Here is a 24,727-nt window from a genome sequence, read left to right as displayed (position 1 = left end):
CATTCTTCTCCACATCCCTCTGTGAAATGCCAGTCTACTATTGAGAGGTGTGAGCTTAGTTGCTCTTCAAGAATAACAGTTTCAGCTGCTGTTCCACTGCACCTCATAAGCCATCAGCCCACTGCCTGTTCAGCTGCCTTTGAAGAAAAGGGCACTGTACCTTTTCCAGATTGCAAAGGCCACTTCAGGGATGGTGCCATATTGTCCTGGCCTCAGAAGATGTCTTTTGATAAAACCACAACCACATTTGTCTTGGCAAGAATTGACAGTCTTTTGTTTCGTGTCCTGTCTGTCCATTTTGTCCTGTTGTCAGCAGTTAATTCGAGGTTGTCCAGTGGCTAACTTTTGCCACAATGAAAGTTAACTCCATATGCAGTTTCTTCAATGCCCATATTTGAAGAGATTGGTACTGCCAGGAGCTGACATGTCTCATAGTCATAACAAAAAAGAAAAATTTTTTTAAGTTATTAAAATATTTTAAATGCCATATTCTGTTGATCTCTGAAGGGTTTGAACATGACCTGTCTATCTAAAATATATCTGTTCATTCTTGAAAACACACCTAATATGACTACAAGTTCTATTATAATGTCTAACTACAAACTTTCATTTCTTTATATCCTAATAGTTGGTAATAATAACATTCAAGAATCAGCAAATTGCATTACATTGGTTAATTAATGGTATAAGTACAATATCTTGAACAAGATTAAAAATATGTATGGCATTTTCTAACAATATCAATCTCAATATATATAATTTGTATATGATATAAAAAACCCAATCCATTGTAAAGTATTTAAAACTTGTATTTTTTTAAATGAGAACCTTAAATCTAATCTCCTTTGCTTAGCCCTTTTCCTAACCCTTGACAACAACTTATTACCAACAACTTATTACCAAACAATGAAAATTATCCCAGACTCAAAACCCATTAAAAGACCAAAAAACCACCCGCTACACACCACCTCATTGGAAATGTGGGCGTCGTATTCTTAAAATTGCTTCCTGCTGGGTATGGGCGAAGGTATCTTTATTCTGAAAAGAAAAATTTTAGGTTAATTGTCAGATTCTAGGAAAGGTAGCTATATCCTTTGTTGTCCAGTTTGAGCATAATGCCCAAGTTCAGGGTTTATCTTAAGTCCTTATTCAAGTAGTCTTTGAAACTGGATCATCTCATCTAGCTCTCTCAAATTTGCTCTGAGCATTTTGTAGTCCAAAGCTGATCTGTAGATGATGTTTGTCAGCTTAGTGATATTATTATTGTCCACATGGAATTGGTGTTGTTGTGGGGCCCCATCTTCTTCCTGGAGACTTCAGTTGATGTTAGGCCTGGCCGTGATTTCCTGAAGAAAACTGGTAAGAGACTCGAACACAAAGACATATATATGCAGCTACTTGAAGCCTTTATTTTCTAGAATTAGTTAGTACTCTATATGACCATTCATATCTTAACAAAGTTTAAAATGTATATTTTATATATATATATATATATTAATCTTGTAAATTTGATATAAAATTCATACTTTAAGAATTAAAGTTTAAAGAATCAGAATGGAATCAAAGAATTGAGATTAGTAGTAATAAAATAGTCCCTTAATTAATTTGGTTTTTCTCCTGTCCCATATTAGAAAATGGCTCTTTTCTTCTGGCATGATACAGGGAGTTTGCATTTTCCTTTTAACAACATGCTTGAGTTTAAAGGAGAGAGCCATTCTCCAACTCCAAAGTCAGCTTTAAATTTTAATTGAACTGGGACTATTAGAAGACCAATAGTGTTAAATTTCTTTAGAGAAGAGCAGAAACAAACATTTAGGAAGACTTATAAAATTTTTTAGATGATATACCCATATGCCATTTCACTCTGTTTCCTGGGATAGATGATTTGTCCCTTTTCTTCAGTTGTCTCATTTGTCCGGTGTTCTTCAGATTCCTTAACCTTCATTCTCTTAAAAGACAAAAACAAAAACCTTTCCCAAAGACTAATGTTTGGGGGCTTCCTTTTTGGCAAGTTATTATCTGATTAAATGAAAAGGCATGTGTTACTGGTATAAGTTAGTTTAAATTGGTTGGTCATGCTGATTGATGAACTATTACCTCCTCTAATTAAGAGGTCTCTCTTGTTCAAATTGAACCTTTATCAATTTTGATGGTACCCACAGCTTATCTTCTCCTGTAGAAACAAAAACACAACCTCGTCCCCAATGTAACACATGTCCTGGTTTCCATTCTGAGGTCAGCACATCCTTAAAGTATATAGGCTGATTTAATTCTGTAGTTTTTTTTCTATTATCCAGTGTCTCTCTGCAGCTGTTGTTCTTTTCTCATTGGCATTGAGAAAATTCAAAGTTAATAGAGCATTATGCAGTCTATTTCTGGGGTTTTTTTGTTAGCCCTTTCTGTTAATTTAGCATATCCTTTAGAGTTCTGTTTGATCTTTCTATAACGGCTTGACCTGTAGGATTATATGGTGTACCTGTAATATGCTTTATATTGTAATAAGCAAAAAACTGTTTCATTTTAACAGAGACATATGATGGAGCATTGTCAATTTTGATTTGTGCAGGTATACCCATGATGGCCATAACTTCTAGCAAATGCATGATTACAGAATCAGCTTTTTCAGAACTCAAAGCAGTTGCCCATTGAAATCCTGAATAAGTATCGATGTACATATTTCAATTTTCCAAATTCTGCAAAGTGAAACACATCCACCTGCCAGATTTCATTCCTCTGAGTACCCTTTGGGTTACATCCTGCTGGTAATGGCATTTGATTGTAGAAGGAACAAGTAGGACATTTCCTTACTATTTCTTTGGCTTGTTGCCAGGTTATGGAAAAATCATTTTTTAAACCTTTACTATTGACATGATGTTTTTTATGAAACTCTGAGGCTTCCAGCACATTTCCTATCAATAATTTATCAATCTCATCATTGCCTTGTGCTAGAGGGCCTAGCAGACCAGCATGGGATCGAATGTGAGTTATATATAAAGGATGACTCCTTTTCCTGATTGTACCTTGTAACTGAATAAATAGTGAACTTAATTCTGAAGCAACAGGGATAAATTCTGCAGTCTTAATATGTAATACTACTCTTTCAGCATACTGAGAGTCAGTTACTATATTGAGAGGTTCTGAAAAATCCATTAATACCAACAGAATAGCATACAATTCTGATTTTTGAACTGAATTATAAGGACTTTGAACCACTTTACTTAAATTTTCTGATTTGTAACCTGCCTTTCCTTGTTTGTTGGCATCTATATAAAATGTACGAACTCCAGATATAAGTTTTTCCCGTACAATTCGAGGCAGGATCTAATCAGCTCTCTTTATAAGATCAATTCTATCGCTTTTGGGATATTTGGTGTTAATTTCTTCCAAAAAAAAATTACTGCAAGCTCTTTGCCAAGGTTCACTTTCTGTCCATAATTTTTCAGTGTCCTCCTTAGTTAAAGGTACTACAATTTCTGCTGGGACTATTCCTGCTAATTGACGAAGTCTCAATTTTCCTTTGCAAATCAAGTCAGAGATTTTTTCCACATAAATTTTTAATTTTTTATTTGGTTTATTTGGTAAAAATATCCATTCCAATATAATATCTTCCCTCTGCATTAATATTCCTGTAGGAGAATGCTTAGAGGGCAAAATAACCAAAATGTAATCCAGCTTTGGATCAATATGATCCATGTGCCCTTCATGTACTTTCTTTTCTACCAAGGCCAATTCTTTCTCAGTTTCAGGTGATAATTGGACTATTTAAGTCCAATTATCTTGGACTATTGGACTATTTAAGTCCTTGTCACCTTCTAAGGTTTTGAACAAATTATTCAGTTCATCATTTTTTACCCCAATAATAGTTTGTAGATGAGAAATGTCTTCAAATAATCTTTAAAAGTCATTAAGTGTCTGTAGTAGATCTCTCCTAATTTGCCCCTTTTGGGATCTAATTTTTTGTAGTTCTATTTTATATCCTAAATAATTAATAGAATCTCCTCTTTGTATCTTTTCAGGAGCAATTTGTAATCCCCAGAAAGGCAAAATTTTCTTTACTTCTTCAAACATTCTTTCTAAAGTATCTGCATTTGAGTCAGCTAGTAAAATATCATCCATATAATGATAAATTATAGATTTAGGAAATTTTTTACATATCACTTCCAATGGCTGTTGTACAAAATATTGGCACAGAGCTGGGCTATTCACCATTCCCTGTGGGAGGACTCTCCATTGAAATCTTTTAACCAGTTGAGAATTATTGTAAGTAGGCACTGTGAAGGCAAATCTTTCTCTGTCTTTTTCTTGTAAGGGTATTGAAAAGAAACAGTCTTTTAAATCAATAAGTATTAGAGGCCATCCTTTTGGTAACAGAGTAGGCAAAGGAATTCCAGATTGTAGAGAGCCCATTGGCTGAATTACTTTGTTAATTGCTCTTAGGTTTGTTACCATTCTCCATTTACCAGATTTCTTTTTAATAACAAATACAGGAGAATTCCAAGGGCTAGTTGATTCTTCAATATGCTGAGCATTTAACTGTTCTTCTATCAGCTCTTCTAAAGCCTGTAGTTTCTCTGTTGTTAAAGGACATTGCTGAACCCATACAGTCTTGTCTGTTAACCATTTTAAAGGTAGAGCTGTTGGTGTCTTTGGGAGATCATCAGTTGTTGTGCCCTGTTGTTGTATAATATGGATGGCTGGTGACCACTCATTAGAATAATATCTTCTAATATTTCTCTCAGAGACATGTGCTAGTTTATGATTTGTTTCTGAGGTTGGAGGGATGTTAATCTGAGTATTCCATTGTTGCAACAGGTCTCAACCCCACAGGTTCATAGCTATGTTAACCATATATGGTTTTAATTTTCCTCTCTGTCCTTCTGGACCTATACATTCAAGCCATCTTGCACTCTGTTTCACTTGAGATAATGTCCCAATTCCTAACAGTTGAATGTTTACCTCCTGAAGAGGCCAAGTTGTATGCCAAAATTCTGGTGCAATTTTGGTAATGTCCACACCTGTGTCTACCAGACCAGACAACAAAACATTTATTTTTATTGTTAATTTTGGTCCTTGTTCATTAATCAAAGTTTGCCAAAAAATTTTCTTTATGTTTTCTCCTGAATTTTCTATTCTCTCTGTTTCATCATCCCTACCAGCATGATTTATTCCAATAGGCATTTGGTTATTTAATTGCTCTGAGTAGGGGTTTCCTCTACAACTGCAGGAAAGATTTGAACTGAATTTGCTATGGGGACCTGCCTGAGGCCCCTCTGGGAGTTTCCCAAAGACTGAGGCAAAGGATTACCTTGCCTGTCCCTTGTTGATCTACATTCGTTGGTCCAGTGTTTTCCTTTACCACACCTTCTGCATACTCCAGAAGGAAGGGGCATTCTGTTGCCATTGTTCCTTGAAGAAACATTGTTTTCTAGGAATGACCTGTTTACAGTACATTTTCAAATGTCCTTGCTTTCCACGTCCAAAACATCTAACATTTCTCAAACCTTTTGAAATTGCTTCTCCTACCCACATATCATCATGGTCATGAGCCTCAACATTAACCGTGTCTCTAATCCAATCTTTCAAGGGTGCAGATATTGCCTTTAACGGCCTGATTATTCTCTTGTATGCTGCATTTGCGTTCTCAAAAGCCAAAGATTTTATTATTACCTCACTGGCTTCTGAATTCGGGACCATTCTCTTTACTGCTGTGGTCAATCTTTGTAAGAAATCTGTGAAAGATTCTTTTGGGTCCTGTATAACCTTTGTAAATGACTCAGTTTTTTGTCCTGGTTCCTCACCTCTGTCCCATGCATTCAAGGCTGCCATTTGACATAGAATTAAGGTTTGGATATCATATAAACATTGTGTTTTTACTGAAGCATATTGGCCTTCTCCAATAAGCTGATCCTGGAAGACTTGTATACCTTTATCCCTACATTGTTTTGCTATGTTTTTAGCCTCCTCTTTGAACCACATTTGCCACTGGAGCTGTTGTCTGGGTTCCAGAACAGCATGTGCCAGCTCCCGCTAGTCCTGTGGTATAATTCTATTAAAAGTTGACCAGGTGTTTAACATTTGCTTTACATATGGGCAATGCATGTCATAAGATACTATTGCCTCCTTAAATCTTCGTAAATCTAACATTTCAGTTGGAGTCCAAATATTTGGTGTATTCACTTGATCAGGTAGCTGCTGTATGGTTACCAGATAAATTAAGGGTGATTGTGTGAAAACAGGCTTTATTTCTGTAACCTTATGATCCAATCCTGAAACAACTTCACTGTTAATTTCTTCTGTCTGAATTTGAATTTCTCTATAATTCATTTTAACATGTTTTTTCTAAAACTTTTATCCTGGCACTTAAATTGACTATCTTTTTAAATATCAAAATAAGGATAAGAAAAGTAATAATGTGCATAATTCGATCAACATTAATCTTCTCATATAGTTGTTCCATTGTTAGACTGCCTAAAATATCAAACAAAGCCCAATTTTCTTCCAATGTACACATAGAACCCATTTTATTTAATGTGGAAAAAAAATTCTCTTTTAAATAGTTTCCTTTAAAATATCTGATATCTTAATTGACTTACCAAGTCTGCGTAGAACAGTAGAAATCTGAGGGAATTTCAAAACAGCTACCTATTGTTCGAGGTACGAATCCAGAGAGAGAGAGAGAGAGAGAGAGAGAGAGAGAGAGAGAGAGAGATCAAGCAAACAAGAAAGCGTAGCCCCAAGTTCTGGCTAAAGCTTAAATCCAGCCATGTGCTCCCGCTTGAGCCAAGTCGAGCCTGGGCTCCGGCTTCCTTAACCTCCGACCACATTTCAGTCAAAAGGTGCGTGCAGGCCTGAGTTGTTTGTAGCACTGGCTTTAAGCAAGTAGCTCCAGCTTGTAGCTATGGTAGGCTGAGCTAGGCCCGAGATGGGGAGCCAGCAGGCCGCCAAGCTGCCACAACCAGCTATGTGTAGCTCAGGTCTGAGCGGAGGCTGTACATACCACGAACATTGGGTGCCAGATGTAGATGTAACCGGCTTGTTAAATAAGAAACAGAGAGCCAATGCAGAGATGAAAGCCCAAGAGGTCAGAGCAATAGATAAGAGCTAAAAACCTTACCCTTCACTGCCACTGCTGTCTTCCTAAGCAACAGACCTACTTCCTATGTGTTTGTCCTTTTTATTGACTTTCTGTTCTGTCTTCTCATTGTTGTAAACCCAACCACATGACCTCCTAGTCACTGTCTGTCTGTACAGACCTCCAGGTCTTCTATGGTATTGAGATTAAAGGTGTGTGTCTCCATGCTGGCTGTATCCTTGAACACACAGAGATCTGCTTAGCTCTGCCTCCCAAGAGCTAGGATTAAAGGCGTGCACCACCACCGCCCAGCTTCTGCTATGGCTTGCTATTAGCTCTGACCCCCAGGCAACTTTATTAACATACAAATAAAATCACATTTCAGTACAAATAAAATATCACCATAGGTCTATTTGTAAACTTCTACATGTTGACATCCAGTTATGCCAGCACCATTTGTTGAAGATGCTTTCTTTTTCCTATTGTATAGTTTTTCTTTTCTTTGTAAAAAAAATCAGGTATTCATGGATGTTCAGATTAATGTCAGGGTCATCAATTCAATTCCATTGGTCCACATTGTGGTGGTATTGTGTTCCCCAAAAATATTGTGCACCCTAATAAACTTATCTGGGGTCAGAGACAGAACAGCCACTAGATACAGAGGCTAGAAAATGGTGGCACTCATACCTTTAATCCTAGTATTCCAGAGGCAGAAATCCCTCTGGATCTCTGTGAGTTCAAGGCCACATTGGAAATAGCCAGGCATGGTGACACACACCTTTAATCCTAGGGAGTGATGGCAGAAAGCAGAGAGATATATAAGGTGTGAAGACCAGAAATAGAAGCCTTTAGGTGGTTAAGCATTCAGGCTTTTGAGAAGCAGTTCAGCTGAGATTCATTTGGATAAGGACTCTGAGGCTTCCAGTCTGAGGAAACAGAATCAGCTGAGGAACTGGCAAGGTGAGGTATCTGTGGCTTGTTCTACTTCTCTGACCTTCCAGCATTCACCCCAATAAATGGCTCAGGTTTGATTTTATTAATAAGAACTTTTAAGATTCCTGCTACAATGTCCAGTTCAGTAACATCTGATAAACTCAGACAAAAAAATTTCATTACTTATCCTATTTAAAACAAGTAGTTCCATGGGGCTGGAGAGATGGCTCAGAGGTTAAGAGCACTGACTGCTCTTCCAGAGGTCCTGAGTTCAATTCCCGGCAACTACATGGTGGCTCACAACCATCTGTAATGAGATGTGGTGCCCTCTTCTGGCCTACAGTCATACATGCTGTATACATAATAAACAAATAAATATTTAAAAAAAAAAAAAAACAAGTAGTTCCTTTTTAAAAGTAGATTCCATAATCTTCCTTTTTATCTTATCATATCCATATTCTTTCTTTTTTCTTTTCATAATAGATTCAATAATCTACCTTTTGTCATTTTTATATCTTCCCTACTTTCTTTTTAGAGTAAATTCAATGATCTACCCATTTATCCTATTATTTCTTTATCTTTTTTCTCACATGAGATTCAATGATCTACCTCATATCTATATTTTTCTTTTTCTTTTTTTTAAACAAAAACTCTGAATCTAATCGCCTTGTTCAGCTTTTTTTCTGACCATTAACAATAACTTGTAACCAATCATAGTAAACAAAAACAATATCAATAACTCATTAAATGGTGAAAAAACACATATCCCACCTCTTGGGAATGTGGGCGTCATGTTCTTAAATTACTTACTGCTTTCTAGGGGTGAAGACATCTTTAGGGAATCCTGAAAAGAAAATTTTTGGGTTAATTGTCAAGTCCTGTATCATTTGTCCAGTCGCTGCATAATGAGAAAGTGCAGGTCTTGTCACAAGTCCTTGTTCGAGTAGTCTGTCAGGCTGGATCATCTCAGCTAGCCAACTCGAAATTGTCCTGAGCAGTTTGTAGGCTAAAGCAGATCTTTCCTTGGTGTTAATCAGCTTAATGGCTTTACCATAGTCCATATGGAATCATCGTTGTGGGATCCCATCATCCTTTTAAAGATTTCAAAGTTGCTGTTAGGCATGGTCATGGTTCCCTGCAGATTTTGTGTGTGTGTGTGTGTGTGTGTGTGTGTGTGTGTGTGTGTGTGTGTGTGTGTGTGAGTGAGTCTCCTCTGTGGTTTGGAGCAATCACAGTCTGATAAATGTCTGTCTTTTGGAACCATGAATGTTCTTCCTTAGAAGAGAAAATCTTCACAGCCATTTCTCCCCATCATTTGCCTTGTCAAACTTTTCCAAACTGACCTTTGCCGATGCTTTCTTGTAACACAATGGTCCTGGCAATTCTTCTCTAACAAGCAACAGTAAACTCTTCCTCCCAGGTAGCAGCATCACTGCAGTCACCAACACAATGAGAAGCAGTCAGCAACTTGGAGCAGCAGCCACTGTTCATGGTCCCACCACCACCATTTGTGGCTCGGCTGAAGGGTCTCCTTAGCAAGCCTCCTAGGCTGGCCTCAAACTCGGAACCCTCCTGCCTCTGCCTCCTTCAGTAAATCCTACCGGTGTGCGCCACCACAACCAGCCAAGTGTAGCTCAGGCTTGAGCTGGGGCCTGCAAGGCCACAGGCAAGTAGCTTTTTCGAGAATTCATACCATGAACGTTGGGCGCCAGATGTATCATGAATCTTAAAAGTACTTATTAATATAATAGGGGCTGACTGTAGCCAATAAAGACCATGGCCAGGGGTTCACCCAGTCTCAAGAATACTTGTGAGGCACCGGACACTCAACGGTTGTTCTCACAGATTCAGGAAACCGTTTACACTGGCCAAAAAGTGGGGGGACTCACCAATTGGAGAAAGCGGTGTTGGATGTAATTTATGTGTGGCCAGGTGAAATGGACAGCGGTCTGTTGCATATGGAGCAGAGTTCCCGGTTTGTGTGAAGCAGTCCCCGGTTTATGGGTTTCCAGGTGCAGGGCGCCCGGAAGCACCCCCTTGGTCTCGGCACCATATGTTAGTTATTTTGCGGCGCTGCACTCTTACCCTGCAAGGAAATGTCACGAAACACGACAGAATCCGCTAATAAGAGTTTTATTAAGATGGAAGGGACAGAGAGTGCTCAGGCCTGTGGGAGACACATGTGTAGAAAAGAAGAAGTAGCCAGGAATATGGCGCTGGCTTATAAAGGCTGGGTGTGCACAGGTCGACGTAACTACTCCATGCATGTGCGTAGATCACATGGCTATGCTGTGCGCTTACCATGCAAAGTCACGGATCCTGGTCATGTGAGACGCCTTGACCCAGAAATGGCTATCTTGACCTGGAACTGGCTAGGCAGAAGTGTCCAGATCCACGGGGCATATGCAAACACGCCCAACCATGGGGGCGTGTTGTGAACCCTTCAGGGAGGCCATCTTGATTGGTTATTTTGGTGATATTTTATTTGTGCTGAAATGTGGTGATATTTTATTTGTGTGTTAATAAATAAAGCTTGCCTGGAGATCAGGGGGAAGAGGCCAGCCATTTTAAGTAAACAAAGAAGTCAGGCAGCACACGCCCTTAATCCCTTAGCAGGCAGGGTCTCTGTGTGTTCAAGACCACACTAGGGAACAGAGCCAAGCATGGTGACACACACCTCTAATCCCAGTACCAACCATAGAGTCCTGGAGGTCTAGACAGACAGACAGACAGTGACAGACCTGTGTGGGAAGAGGAAGTGAGGTAGCTGGGCTAAGAGCCAATGAGAGGGCAGAAAAGCAAGACATATAAGCCTGGGTAGACAGGAAGTCACTCTCCTTGGAAGATGCGGAGTTGGTGAGGTGAGGTTAGCTGGTGGCTTTCTGTATTTCCCTGATCCCTCTAAGGCTTTAACCCAAATTTCTGGCTCTGTGTTTTTTATTTAATAAGACCATTTAGAAATTCGTTTACATTTGGCATCTAACTGTGGGGCAGGAATTCATAAAAAAAAAAAAGCCACTTGCCTGTGGCCTTGGGGGCCCCAGCTCCATCAGAGCTGCACACTGCAAGTGGCAGGAGCTGCAAGAAGCCAGAGCTGCATGCTGACAGAGCTATACGTGCGGCTGGACTGCTTGTGGCCTTACAAAGCTCCTGGCTTAGGCCTGGTTGCACGGCTCAGGCCAGAGCATATGGCTGGACTTTTGTTAGATTTTTTTCTCCCAGTGGGTGGTAAGCACGCTCTCTCTCTCTCTCTCTCTCTCTCGCTCTCTCTCTCTCTCTCTCATTCTCGATTCCCATTTCGGACTGCCACCACACTAGGTAGCTGCTTTGAAATTGCCTCAGACTTCTACTGTTCTACACAGTCAACAGACTTGGTAAGTCAATAAAGATATCTTAAAGAGTAAAATTAGTTAAAAGAGAATCCCTCCCTCCATTAAAAAATGGAAAACATTTACAAGGGAAGGAATTTGGTCTCTGTTTGATAACTCATTAGGCAGTCTGAAAATGGAACAATTAAGTGAGAAAATTATGTTGATGGGATGTACGGAACATCAATTATGAATATTGTTTGTTTAATCATTTTTATTTTAGCATTTAAAAGGTTGGTCAATTTAACTGCAAAGATAAAAGCTTTAGAAAAACCTGTTAAAATGAATCATAGAGAAATTCAGACCCAGACAGGAGAATTTAAAAATGAACTAATTCATGATTGACTTTAGAAAAACCTGTTAAAATGAATAACAGAGAAATTCAGACCTAGACAGAAGAATTTAAAGGTGAAATTATTTCAGGATTGAATTATAGGGTTACAGAGAGAGAGCCTGTTTTCAAACAACCAAACTTAATTTATCCAGTAACCTTAAAGGAACTACCTGCTCAAGGGCATGTACAAGCTAACTGGACTCCAGTGTAAATGTTAGATTTAAAGAGATTTAAAGAAGCTGTAGTCTCCTATGGTATGCATTCTCCATTTGTAAAGCAGATGTTAAACTCATGGTTAACTGGAAAGAATTAATTATAGCTGTCCTAGAGGCCAGAGCACAATTACAATAGAGAACATGGTTTAAAGAGGAGGCTAAAACAATACAACAACGTAGGACTAGAGGTATGAAAATTTCCCAGGATCAGCTTCTTGGAGAAGGCAAATGCACTGATATACAAAGACAATGTTTATATGATAACCAAACCTTAATTCTATGCTGCATGGCAGCCATGAATGCATGGGACAGAATTGAGGAAGCAGTGAAGAAAATTAAGTAATTTACAAAAGTTATACAAGGCCTAAAAGAATCCTTTACAGATTTCTTACAAAGACTGTCTTCAGGAGTAAATAGAATGATACCAAATTCAGAAGCTAGACAGATAACAATTGAATCTTTTGCTTTTGAGAATGCAAATGCAGCATGCAAAAGAATAATCAGGCCATTAAAGGCCAGATCAACACCCTTGGAGAATTGGATCAGGGACACAATTAATATTGAGTCTCATGACCATGACATGTGGATAGGAGAGGTAATTTTAGAAGCTTTAAGGAAAAATAATATCAGATGTTTTGGTTGCGGTAAACGAGGTCATTTGAAAAGGGAATGTAAACAGGGCATTTCTAGAAACAATGTTTCTTCAAGGAACAATGGCAACAGAATGCCCCTCCCTTCTGGATTATACAGAAGGTGTGGCAAAGGCAAACATTGGACTAATGAATGTAGATCAACAAGGGACAGACAATGTAATCCTTTGCCTCTGCCCTCTGGAAACTCCCAGAGGGACCTCATGCAGGCCCCCACAGCAAACTTAGTTCTGTCCTGTCCTGCCATCATAGAAGAAACCCCTTCTCAGAGCCATTAAATAACCAAATGCCTATTGGAATAAACCAGGCTACCTGGGGTGGTAGAACAGCTGTAGCAGAGAGGACAGGAAATTCAGGAGAAACCATGAAGCAAATTTTTTGGCAAACTTCTATAGATGAACAAAGACCAAAATTAAAAATACAAATAAATGGCATTCCCTTGGAAGGTTTAGTAGACATGGTGCAGCTGTTACAATAATTGCATCAGAATTTTGGCATCCAAATTGGCCTCTTCAGGAGGTAAATATTCAGCTGTCAGGGATTGGAACATTATCTCGAGTGAAACAGCGTAAGATGGCTCAAATGTATAGGTCACGAAGGATAAAGAGGAAAATTAAAGCCATATGTAGCTAATATAGCTATGAATTTCTGGGGTCGTGATCTATTACAACAATGGAATACTCAGATTAACATTCCTCCAACCTCAGAAACAAACCATAAACTAACACATGTTTCTGAAAGAAATATTAGGAGGTATTATGAAGAACGGTCACCAGCCATCCAGATTGTACAAGAACAAGGCACAACAACTGCTGATCTTTCAAAGATAGTAACCACTCTACCTTTAAAATGGTTAATAGACAAGCCTGTATGGATTCAGCAATGGCCTTTAACAACAGAGAAACTGCAAACTTTAGAAGAGCTGGTACAAGAGCAGTTAAATGCTCAACCTATTGAAGAATCAACCAGCCCTTGGAATTCTCCTGTATTTGTTATTAAAAAGAAATCTGGTAAATGGAGAATGGTAACAGACATTAGAGCAATTAACAAAGCAATTCAGCCAATGGGCTCTCTAAAATCTGGAATTCCTTTGCCTACTCTGTTACCAAAAGGATGGCCTCTCATAGTTATTGATTTAAAAGACTGTTTCTTTTCAATACCCTTACAAGAAAAGGACAGAGAAAGATTTGCTTTTACAGTGCCTACTTACAATAATTCTCAACTGGTTAAGAGATATCAATGCAGGATTCTCCCACAGGGAATGGTGAATAGCCCAACTCTGTGCCAATATTTTGTACAACAGCCATTGGAAGTGATATGTAAAAAATTTCCTAAATCTGTAATTTATCATTACATGGGTGATATTTTACTAGCTGATTCAAATACAGATACTTTAGAAAGACTATTTGAAGAAGTAAGGAAAATTTTGCCTTGTTGGGGATTACAGATTGCTCCTGAAAAGATACAAAGAGGATATTGTAGTAATTATTTAGGATATAAAATAGGTCTACAAAAAATTAGACCCCAAAAGGTACAAATTAGTAAAGATCAATTATAGACTCTTAATGACTTTCAAAGATTATTTGGAGACATTTCCCATCTACAAACTGTTGTTGGGGTAAAAAAAAAATGATGAACTAAATAATTTGTTCAAAACCTTAGAAGGTGACAAGGACTTAAATAGTCCAAGAGAATTATCAGCTGAAGCTGATAGAGAATTGGCCTTGGTGGAAAAGAAAGTACATGAAGGACATATGGATCATGTGGATCCAAAGCTTGATTGCATTTTGGTTATTTTACCCTCTAAGCATTCTCCTACAGGAATTTTAATGCAGAGGGAAGATATTATATTGTAATGGATATTTCTACCAAATAAACAGAGTAAAAAATTAAAAACTTATGTGGAAAAGATCTCTGACTTGATTTTAAAAGGGAAATTGAGACTTTGTCAATTAGCAGGAATAGACCCATCAGAAATTGTAGTACCTTTAACTAAGAATGAAATTGACAAATTATGGGCAGAAAGTGAACCTTGGCAAAGAGCTTGCAGTAATTTTTTTGGGAGAGATTAACAGCAAATATCCCAAAAGCAATAGAATTGATCTTATAAAGAGAGCTGATTAGATCTTGCCTCAAATTGTATGGGAAAAACCCATATCTGGAGCCCGTAAATTTTATATAGATGCAAACAAACCAGGAAAGGCGGGTTACAAATCAGAAAATTTAAAGTGGTTCAAAGTCCTGATAATTCAGTTCAAAAATCAGAATTGTATGCTATTCTGTTGGTATTAATGGATTTTTCTGAACCTCTCAACATAGTTACTGACTCTCAGTATGCTGAAATAGTGGTATTACATATTGAGACTGCAGAATTTATCCCCGATGCATCACAATTAGCTTTGTTATTTATTCAGTTACAAGATACAATCAGGAATAGGAAACATCGTTTATATATAACTCATATCCGATCCCATATGGGTCTGCCAGGCCCTCTAGCACAAGGTAATGATGAGATTGATAAACTATTGGTAGGAAATGTGCTGTAGACCTCAGAATTTCATTTTAAAAAAAAAATCATGTCAATAGTAAAAGTTTTAAAAAAGGATTTTTCCATAACCTGGCAACAAGCCAAGGAAATTATAAGGAAATGTTCTACTTGTTCTTTTTACAATCAGATTCCCTACCAGCAGGATGTAACCCAAAGGGTACTCAGAGGAATGAAATCTGGCAGATGGATGTGTTTCACTTTGCAGAATTTGGAAGATTGAAATATGAACACCACACTATTGATACTTATTCAGGATATCAATGGGCAACTGCTTTGAGTTCTGAAAAAGCTGATTCTGTAATCACACATTTGCTAGAAGTTATGTCCATACACAAATTAAAACTGACAATGGTCCAGCATATGTCTGGTAAAATGAAACATTTGATTGCTTATTACAATATAAAGCATAATACAGGTATACCACATAATCCTACAGGCCAAGCAGTCACAGAAAGATCAAATCAAACTCTAAAGGATATGTTAAATAAACAGAAAGGGGTAACAAAAATCCCCCCCCCCGAAATAGATTACATAATGCTCTATTAACTTTGAATTTTCTCAGTGCTAATGATAAAGGAACAACAGCTGCAGAGAGACATTGGATAATAGAAAAAACTACAGAATTAAATCAGCCTATATACTTTAATGATGTGCTGACCTCAGAATGGAAACCAGGATATGTGTTACGTTGGGGATGAGGTTTTACTTTTGTTTCTACAGGAGAAAATAAGCTGTGAATACCATCAAAATTGATAAAGGTTTGATTTGAACAAGAGAGACCTCTTAATTAGAAGACCATTCAATTTAAACTAACTTATACCACTAACAAATGTTTTTCATTTAATCAGATATAATTTGCCAAAAGGGAACCTCCCCAAAATTAGGCTTGGGGAAGGATTTTTGTTTTTTTTTTCTTTTAGAAAAATGAATGCTAAGGAATCTCAAGAACACTGGACAAATGAGACATCTGAAGAAAATAGACAAATCATCTAGAAAAAAAAATGTCCCAAGAAAAAGAGTAAATTGGCCTATTGGTATATCACATACAAAATTTCATGAGTCTTCCTAAATGTTTGTTTTTGCTCTTCTCTACAGACACTTAATACAAATGGTCTTTTTGTAGTTCCAGTTTAATTAAAAATTAAAGCTGGCTTTGGAGTTGGAGCATGGCTCTCTCCTTCTCTAAACCTAAGCATGTTGTTAAAAGGAAAATGCAAAATCTCTGTATCATGTCAGAAGAGCCATCTGATATGGGACAGAAGAAAACAAAAAATTAAGAGACTATTCTGTTGCCACTAATCTCAGTTCTTTGGTTCTATTTTGATTCTTTAAACTTTTCTTAAGGTATGAATTTTATATCAAAATTTATAAGATTTATATGTATATTCTAAACTCTTGTTATGATATTAATGGTTATATAGAGTACGAACTCATTCTAGAAAAAAGGCTTCATTTAGCTGCCTATACATGTTTTTTGTGTTGGAGTCTCTATCAGTTTTCTGCAGGGAATCATGACCAGGCCTAACAGGGAATTTGAAGTCTCCAGAAAGATGATGGGACCCCACAACGAGGATTCCACATGGACAATAATAATACCACTAAGCTACAAACACCTCCAAAAGATCAGCTTTGGACTACAAACTGCTCAGAACAATTATGAAATGGCTAGCTGAGATGATCCAGCCTCACAGGCTATTCAAGTGAGGACTTGAGATAAGCCCTCCACTTTTGCATTATACAGAGACTGGACAACAAATGATACAGCTACCACTCTGGAACTTGACAATTAACCAAAATTTTTTCTTTTCAGGATCCCCTAAAGATGCCTTCACCCACAAACAGCAGGAAGCAATTTTAAGACCAGGACACCCACATTCCCAAGAGGTGGAGTGGGTGGTTTATGGTCTTTCAGTGGGTTTTAGGTTTGGGATAATTGTCATTATTTAGGATGGTTGGTTACAAGTTGTTATTGGTAATGGTCAGGAAAGAAGCTAAACAAAGGAGATTTAAGGTTTTTGTTTGGAAAAAAAAGGAAAAAAGAGGATATGGATAAGAGGTAGATTATAGAATCTACTAAAAAATAGATATAGAAATGATAGAATGAAGGGTAGATTATTGAATCTACTCTGACAAGAAAAAAACGAGAGGATATAGACATGATATAGATTATAAGGTAGATTATTGAATCTACCTTTAGAAAGGCAACTAACTACTAGTTTTAAATATTTTACATTGGATTGGATCTTTATATATTGTATACAAATTATATATATTGATACAAATTTGAAATTGATATTGTTAGAAAATGCTGTACTTATATTTCTAAGCTTGTTCTGGATGTTGTACCTATATAGTTCATTTAACAATGTAATGCAGTTTGCTGATCCTTGAATGTTATTATTACCAACTATTAGGATATAAAGAAATGAAAGTTAGACATTCATTTAGAAATGTTAGAAAGAAATGTAATGTTAGACATTACAATCGAACTTGTAGTCATATTAGGTGTGTTTTCAAGGTCAAGCAGAGATATATTTTAGATAGACAGGTCATTTTCAAACCCTTCAGAGATCTATAAAATATAGCATTTAAAATGTTTTAACAACATAGTTTTTTTTTAGATTTTTTTTTTCTTTTTTTATGACAATGAGACATGTCTGCTCCTGGCAGCACTAATCTATTTCAGAGAAGATATGGGCATTGAAGAAACTGTATATGGAATTAACTTTCATTGTGGCAAAAGTTAGCTACTGGGCAAGAGTGCTCTCACATCGATTGCTGACAGTATGCTATCCAAAATGGACAAACAGGACACAAAACAAAGAACTACTGATCCTTGCCAAGACAAGTGTGGTTGTGGCTTTAGCAACAGGCATCCTCTGAGGCCAGGACAATATGACACCATCACTAAAGTGGCTTTGCAATATGGAAAAGGTACAGTGCCCCTTTCCTCAAAGGCAGCTGAACAGGCAGTGGACCGATGGCTTCTGGTGTGCAGTGGAACAGTAGCTGAAACAGTTATTCTTGAAGGAGTAACTAGGTTGATGGAGTCTAACCTCTCAATGGTAGACTGGCATTTAATAAAAGAAATGAAGCCATCCACAAGCTGAGAAGAGTGAGCAGCCGAATTCCAAAAACCCCAGCAATTTCTAGAATTTAAAATCCTGAATCATGACAGGCCAGTAGTGGAATTCAAGTGTTTCTGGTACATGGTTGAGCTGTAGGCCTTGTGCACATCCTACTTCACAAATGAGTCTGTCAGATACACTAAGCCTGTAGGCCAAAGATAATGCCCCAATGTGCAGGAAAACCTCCAGTGACTGTCCAGGCAGCTGGCTGTTTCTTTCATAACTCATTTTTTAGAAGTTGCTTGTTTGCACTACCTGTTTTACTAGGTAATATTATTTCTTTCTCAGGTCTCTGAGGGAGTTGAAGATTAGATAGTTATAGTTACAGTTTTCATTGTTAAGAAATTCAGAAAAGAAACTCACTAAGAGGTGTTAAATGTATAAGTTGGAAAGACATCATAAGTGTTTTCTGTTGTTAATATAAGTTAGGATAGAAAGTGAAGTAGGTACATTTTGGTCTCACCAAAATAGGATAGATAATGGAATATTTTCTCTGAATTTGTCAAATGCAAATGGACCAGACATTGTTGATATATTTATATATTGCATATAGTTATTGTATTTATTGTATATACTTTTTCTTATATTAGTTATGACTTTTATTTTTATTAGATAAAAAGGAGAAATGTGGTAATATTTTATTTGTGCTTTAATAAATAAAGCTTGCCTGGAGATCAAGGGGAAAAGGCCAGCCATTTTAAGTAAACAATGAAGTCAGGCAGTGCACACCCTTAATCCCTTAGCAGGCAGGGTCTCTGTGTGTTCAAGGCCATACTAGGGAACAGAGCCAAGCGTGGTGATACACACCTTTAATCCCAGTACCAAACATAGAGACCTGGAGGTGTAGACAGACAGACATGTGACATGTAGCAGGAATCCTAAAAGTTCTTATTAATAAAATCAAATCCAGCCAGGTATTGGGGTGAACTAGAAGATCAGAGAATCAGAACAAGCCACAGCTCCCTCACCTCGCCAGATCTCAGCTGGTCCTCTTTCCTCAGACTGGAGACTTCTGTGTCCTCATATCCGAATGGCTCTCAGCTGAAATGTGCTGCTAGAAGCCTGAAAGCTTAACCAGCCAAATGCTTAACCAGGCCAAATGCTTCTAGTTTCTGGTCTTCACGCCTTCTATACCTTTCTGCTTTCTACCATTACTCCCTAGGATTAAAGGCTTGCTTCCTGGGATTAAAGGCGTGAGTCACCCATGCTTGGCTGTATCCTTGAACACATGGATTTCTGCCTCTGGAATGCTAGGATTAAAGGCGTGTGCTACTACTGCCTATCCTCTGTGTTTAATATTGTGGCTGTTCTTTCTCTGACCCCAGATAAGTTTATTAGAGTGCACAATATTTTGGGGGAACACAATACCACCATAGTGACAGAGCTATGTGGGAAGAGGAAGTGAAGTAGCTGGGCTAAGAGCCAATGAGAGGGCAGAAAAGCAAGACATATAAGCCCTGGGTAGACAGGAAGTCATTCTCCTTGGAGGATGCAGAGTTGGTAAGGTAAGGTTAGCTGGTGGCTTTCCATATTTCTCTGACCTCTCTAAGGCTTTAACCCAAATTTCTGGCTCTGTGTTTTTTTATTTAATAAGACCATTTAGAAATTCGTTTACAGGTTATCAAGGGCATATTGTGGCCAGGCCTTAGTACTCAGAGAAATCAAGTATTCAGGACAGATGGTATTAGACAGCCCCAATTTGAATAGAGTTTGTCAACGACACCCCAGGAGCATTTGGGTATCAGGCTTTGAATGGTAGGTGCCCATTTCACAAGTCTATGCTGGGGACCCAAAGCCTAGGACAATGCATCCACTGTGGTAGGCCTTGGGTCAAAAACAGGGGTGTGGGAAATTCCCTTCAACAGGATGTCTTCTGGAGAAGGGGTCTCATGGAACAAAGGCAGCCTTTTGCTCCAGAATGTGCTGGGGTCCTGGCATGGCTGCATCTTTAGCAAAACACCCCAAAAATCAAAGTAGGCCCTGGGCCTCTTGGAAAGGAGAACTTATCCAGCCAAAAGCTGATCTTAGTCTGACGGAGAACAGGTATGGGGGAGAGGGGTGTTTTCCTACCACGTGGCCCCAGGCTGGTGGGGGAAAATCAACCCCCCCTCAGTGGAACCTCCAGATGAAAAGTTTTTGTACCCTGATAGTCTTCTCTGCCAATGCAGCAGTCCAAATCAGACCGAATTAGAAAAAGCCCCGGTTTAATGGGTAAAGCATTCCCAGGTGATTCTCCAGACCCCCAGAGAGGCGATAGGGATGAGAGACTGGAAAACCATGTGTGTGTTTTTTGGGATGAAGTTTAAAAACCCTGTGGGAGTGGTCTGATCATTTCTGGGGAAGGAGCTATGTTTGGCAGGCTTGCGGGGGGGGGGGCAGGTTTGGGGAAAGAGATGGGGAAGGGAACTTGAGGTGGACCCTCCACCAGAACACATATGACCATGTCTCCAAAAAATATAAGAAAAAGCTGTAACATATACTGTTTTTCTTTCTGTCAAAATTGTGACATTAAATCCATGATATATAGATTGACTACATAAATATATTAGTAAATTGTTTAAATTACTATATAATATTTCATTGTGGTTTATGGGTATTTTAGTAGTTTCCAGTTTTAGGTATGAAAAATAGCCCAAACATTTTTACTGAACGTTCACATATCTCTTTGGTATAATATACTTAGGAGTAGAATTGCTGGGTAATTAGTACATTTTGTTATTTGTTTACCTATTTGTTTTAAATTGCTTGTGTCCTGGTGAAAATGCTTTAATATATACTGTGATAATTATGATGCAGAAGAAGATGGATAACTGAAGAAATGTAATCCTGTGGGGTTTTTTGGCACTTAAGAAGTAAATACATGTGTTCCTAGGAAAATGAAACAGATTTATGTATATGGTTCAAAGCTTAAAGATCATATTGGATAGAATAAACTAATATGCTTGCAGAGTGAGTCTTTCTTATTAAAAATTTAAATTGGGAAATATTTTTCCCCTAAGGAATTTGTTCATTCAACACTATGTGCATTGCTACATAGAGAAGAAAAAGAAGTGAAGCCTTGCCAGTGAGTTCATATTGCTTATTATAGGTTTCAAAGAACTCTGCTCTAACTACTGATTCTGAATGACCAGTCTCTATTTGAAAAGAGAAGGAAGGAAAAAGGGACATTTGAATTTAAACAGAATTAATGTAAGTATGGCTCAGTAGTAGAATGCTTGTCTGCCATGATCTAGACCCTGGGTTCAATTCTTAGAACCATAAAAGTAAGATAATTGATTAAAATAAAAACTTGCAGATTGTTACTACAAATCATATAGCCAGTGCCAAGAATAAAACAACTTACTTTTTTTTTCTAGTCTGTAACTTTCAAAACTACCAGCAGAAATCTTGCTCGAGCCATGTGTATGAAGAATATCAAGCTTACTATCATCATCATCATAGTATCAATTGTAAGTTTTTGTCTCTTTAATATATGAGCTTATTTTTCACTCTTTAAGATATTAGGTAATGGGGCCCAGTAGTGGTGGTGCACGCCTTTAATCCCAGCACTTGGGAGGCAGAGGCAGGCGGATCTCTGAGTTCAAGGCCAGCCTGGGCTACAGAGTGAGTTCCAGGAAAGGTATAAAGCTACACAGAGAAACCCTGTCTCGAAAAACCAAAAAAAAAAAAAGATATTAGGTAATAGGATTCTTACTTATTGATTGACATTCTGAAATGGGCTACATTCAACTTTTAATTGTAAAACACGTGACTAAGAAATATCTTTTCTTGTGAAATCAGCATTAAAATTTAAATTCCTTTTTTCCTGTTGAGAATTTTTGTACATAGTGAAATAAATAAAACTGTGGTTGAGGACATAGCTCAGTGTTTAAAAGCACTTGTTCTGTAAGCAAGAGGAGCTCAGTCTAAATCTCCAACACCCACCTAAAAGGCCAAGCATAGCTGTGCATGTCTGTAACTCCAGCATGTGTGGTATGGACATGTAGATCCTGGTAGCTTGTTAGCTAGGTAGCCTACCTAAAAAAGAGAGCTGTTTAGTGAGAGACCTGGTCTCAAAAAATAAATGGGAAAGCAGTAGAGGAAGATACTGGAGGTACTCTGGCTTCTGCATATATATTCACAGGTGTACATACCTATATACATATACACACACCACAACACACCCAGTTTTATTATGTAAAGCTTTCAACTAGTTTATTCTATACACAGAATTATATAGGAATTAATATGTGATTAATATGTAATTACAGTTAATATAGAACTCTGAAACTGTACATCCCACCATATTTTAGAATCCATCCTTTTTATAACAGAAAATAATAAAAATCTTTCCTCACAAACAATACCTCTTTTTACATACTTTCACTATTGGTTACATGAACCTTGTGCTAGAGTCACGTAAGTAAAATTGCCTCCTTCTTCTTCCAGGTGTTCATCTATATCATTGTGTCACCTCTCTGTGGTGGGTTTACATGGCCAAGCTGTGTGAAGAAATAAGAAAGTTACCATTAACCAAGGATACAAGTGTAAATGGAGATAAAGGCAATCCATGTGACTCAGGCTTTTCACTATTCTCAGAAAGTATCTGCCAGTTTCTTTAATCTTCTTTTCACTTTTTCTTGTTTTAATAGAATGATATGCCTCTAGATTTATTTTTGTCCTACCATATAGTTTATTTTAATGAACTTCATATTGAACCATTATTTACAGAAGCATCTTTGAAATAGCATTTGTTTCTTTGGTCTGTTAAGTAAAACCTTCTACTTAGACATTTTTGTTTTTAACACACAAAGCATTTGCCAAGGTAGAAACCACCAATCTTACAACCTATCTGCTAAAACTGTCTAGGAATTTTGTATGTTCACACAAAATTATTGGGAGACAGATTGTATTGCTGACATCTCATCTTAGTCTCTTTTGTTATGGGAGAGTTTTAGGTGCTTCAAAATAATATAGATAATTTTGGGAATTGTAATAAATTGTTGGTGCTGCTTATATCCAGCAACATATAAATATATGTATTTAGCTTTTTTTTTCCAGTAAGATGGGAAACATTTTCCTGGCCCATTTGAAGCACAATAATTATCCTTGTCCTCCCAGCATTTACTTTCTTAAATGAAGTTCAGTGCACTATTTAATCATATTGCAGATAGTTTAATACCTTCTGTTTCTCCATTACAAAGTTGACTTGAGAAGATGAATTAAGTAAGTTGAAGATTATGGGTTTTACATATTATTTTTTTATTCTTTGCATAATTGGAACAAACATGTTAATAAAATTCATAACAGAGGAAAGGGGAGGCAAATATCACTGACTCATCAAAGAGAAAGAAGAGAGCCACAGTAAAAGTACAAGCATTTTAGCATCACAGAATGTGGTCATGTGAGAAGTTGGGGGGTTTTTTTTGTTTGTTTGTTTTTTTGTTTTGTTTTGGTTTTGCTTTTTGGTTTTTTCCATTCTGGGAAAAGCCCAAACCGAATACAGCCAGAAGTCAACTCCAGGATTTGGATTTAACTTCTGTTGAATAATAGTTGGAACTTTCTTTATGGTTTAACAAAATCTTTAATCTACCAAATTTTGAATAATTGTAAAATGTGAAAGAGAATAGACAGTGTAATGATATAGAAATAATATAAAATATCTTAACATACATTTATTGTAGAGTAAGAAAATCTGAATGTAATGCTGCTTTATCTACTCTGGCATTGGTCATTTAGTAGTTGGTGTCTATCTGAAATCAAGACATTTTTGCCCTAGATATAATCGCATTTATTTATCCATAGGTGAAATTAAATAGAAGTGGTATCATATTTTACTCTTTTCTCAGTGAAACAGAAGATTAGTGTTTTGAACTCAGCCAACTGTTTAGCCTAGTCATGTGCCTTGAATATGTATGTATGTGTCCTATAATCAGATTCTTGGTACCTCATCTTCAACATTCATGCTGTTTATTTGATATGCCTAATGCACATAGTAAATCTTTTGTTAATCAACAGTTCATCAAGCATAAAACAGTGTTCTTTCCAGACATTTTATGACCACTAATTCATTGTAATTATATAATTATTTCCTATTAGGAAATACATTCATTCTCAAAAAAAAAAATGGTATTTCCAAGTAATAAAAACTTCAAAATTATTTCCTTTTCTTATACACACCTAAATAAAGTTTATGTGCATGTTGTAGGGATTAAGTGTTCAATGCTCTATTTATGTATAAGAATGCTTTTTACAGCATATGTTTCATTGTAAATGATGCACACATTGAAGACATTAATAAAAGTTAAGATTAATACCTTGACTTTCTCGTTTTTGAAGTTCTTACTATAGTCTTATTTAAAATCATTTAACCATGGTAAGTGAAGCAAAATAATCTTATTTATGCTGAGGATATACTGCGAAGTATAACCTAATACTTTCAGAGAACATTTGCAGCATAGAGATTACTTATGGAAACCAAAAGATAAAAGAGGAACTAA

The 24,727-nt window shown here is 37.2% G+C and overlaps 1 protein-coding gene across 3 annotated transcripts in view; it reads left to right on the top strand.

Annotated features, from left to right (window-relative positions):
• The window catches only part of Vamp7 (vesicle associated membrane protein 7), a 54,497-nt gene extending 29,948 nt beyond the window's left edge, over nt 1-24,549 (top strand). For 2 of the 3 annotated variants that reach the window (XM_006998058.4, XM_006998059.4), the window contains exons 7-8: nt 21,605-21,697; nt 22,677-24,549. In XM_006998058.4, coding sequence (XP_006998120.1) covers nt 21,605-21,697; nt 22,677-22,745 — 162 coding nt within the window. In that variant the 3' untranslated portion in view covers nt 22,746-24,549. Of the gene's footprint in view, nt 1-21,336; nt 21,438-21,604; nt 21,698-22,676 lie in introns of all 3 variants that reach the window. The other variant, XR_013048136.1, reaches the window with a different exon arrangement.
• Nucleotides 24,550-24,727: the final 178 nt, after the last annotated feature.

The sequence above is a fragment of the Peromyscus maniculatus genome, chromosome X (assembly GCF_049852395.1).
Source record: "Peromyscus maniculatus bairdii isolate BWxNUB_F1_BW_parent chromosome X, HU_Pman_BW_mat_3.1, whole genome shotgun sequence".
Lineage (NCBI taxonomy): Eukaryota > Metazoa > Chordata > Mammalia > Rodentia > Cricetidae > Peromyscus > Peromyscus maniculatus.
The sequence above is the reverse complement of the archived record's forward strand: the minus strand, read 5'-3'. Positions and strand labels throughout refer to the sequence as shown.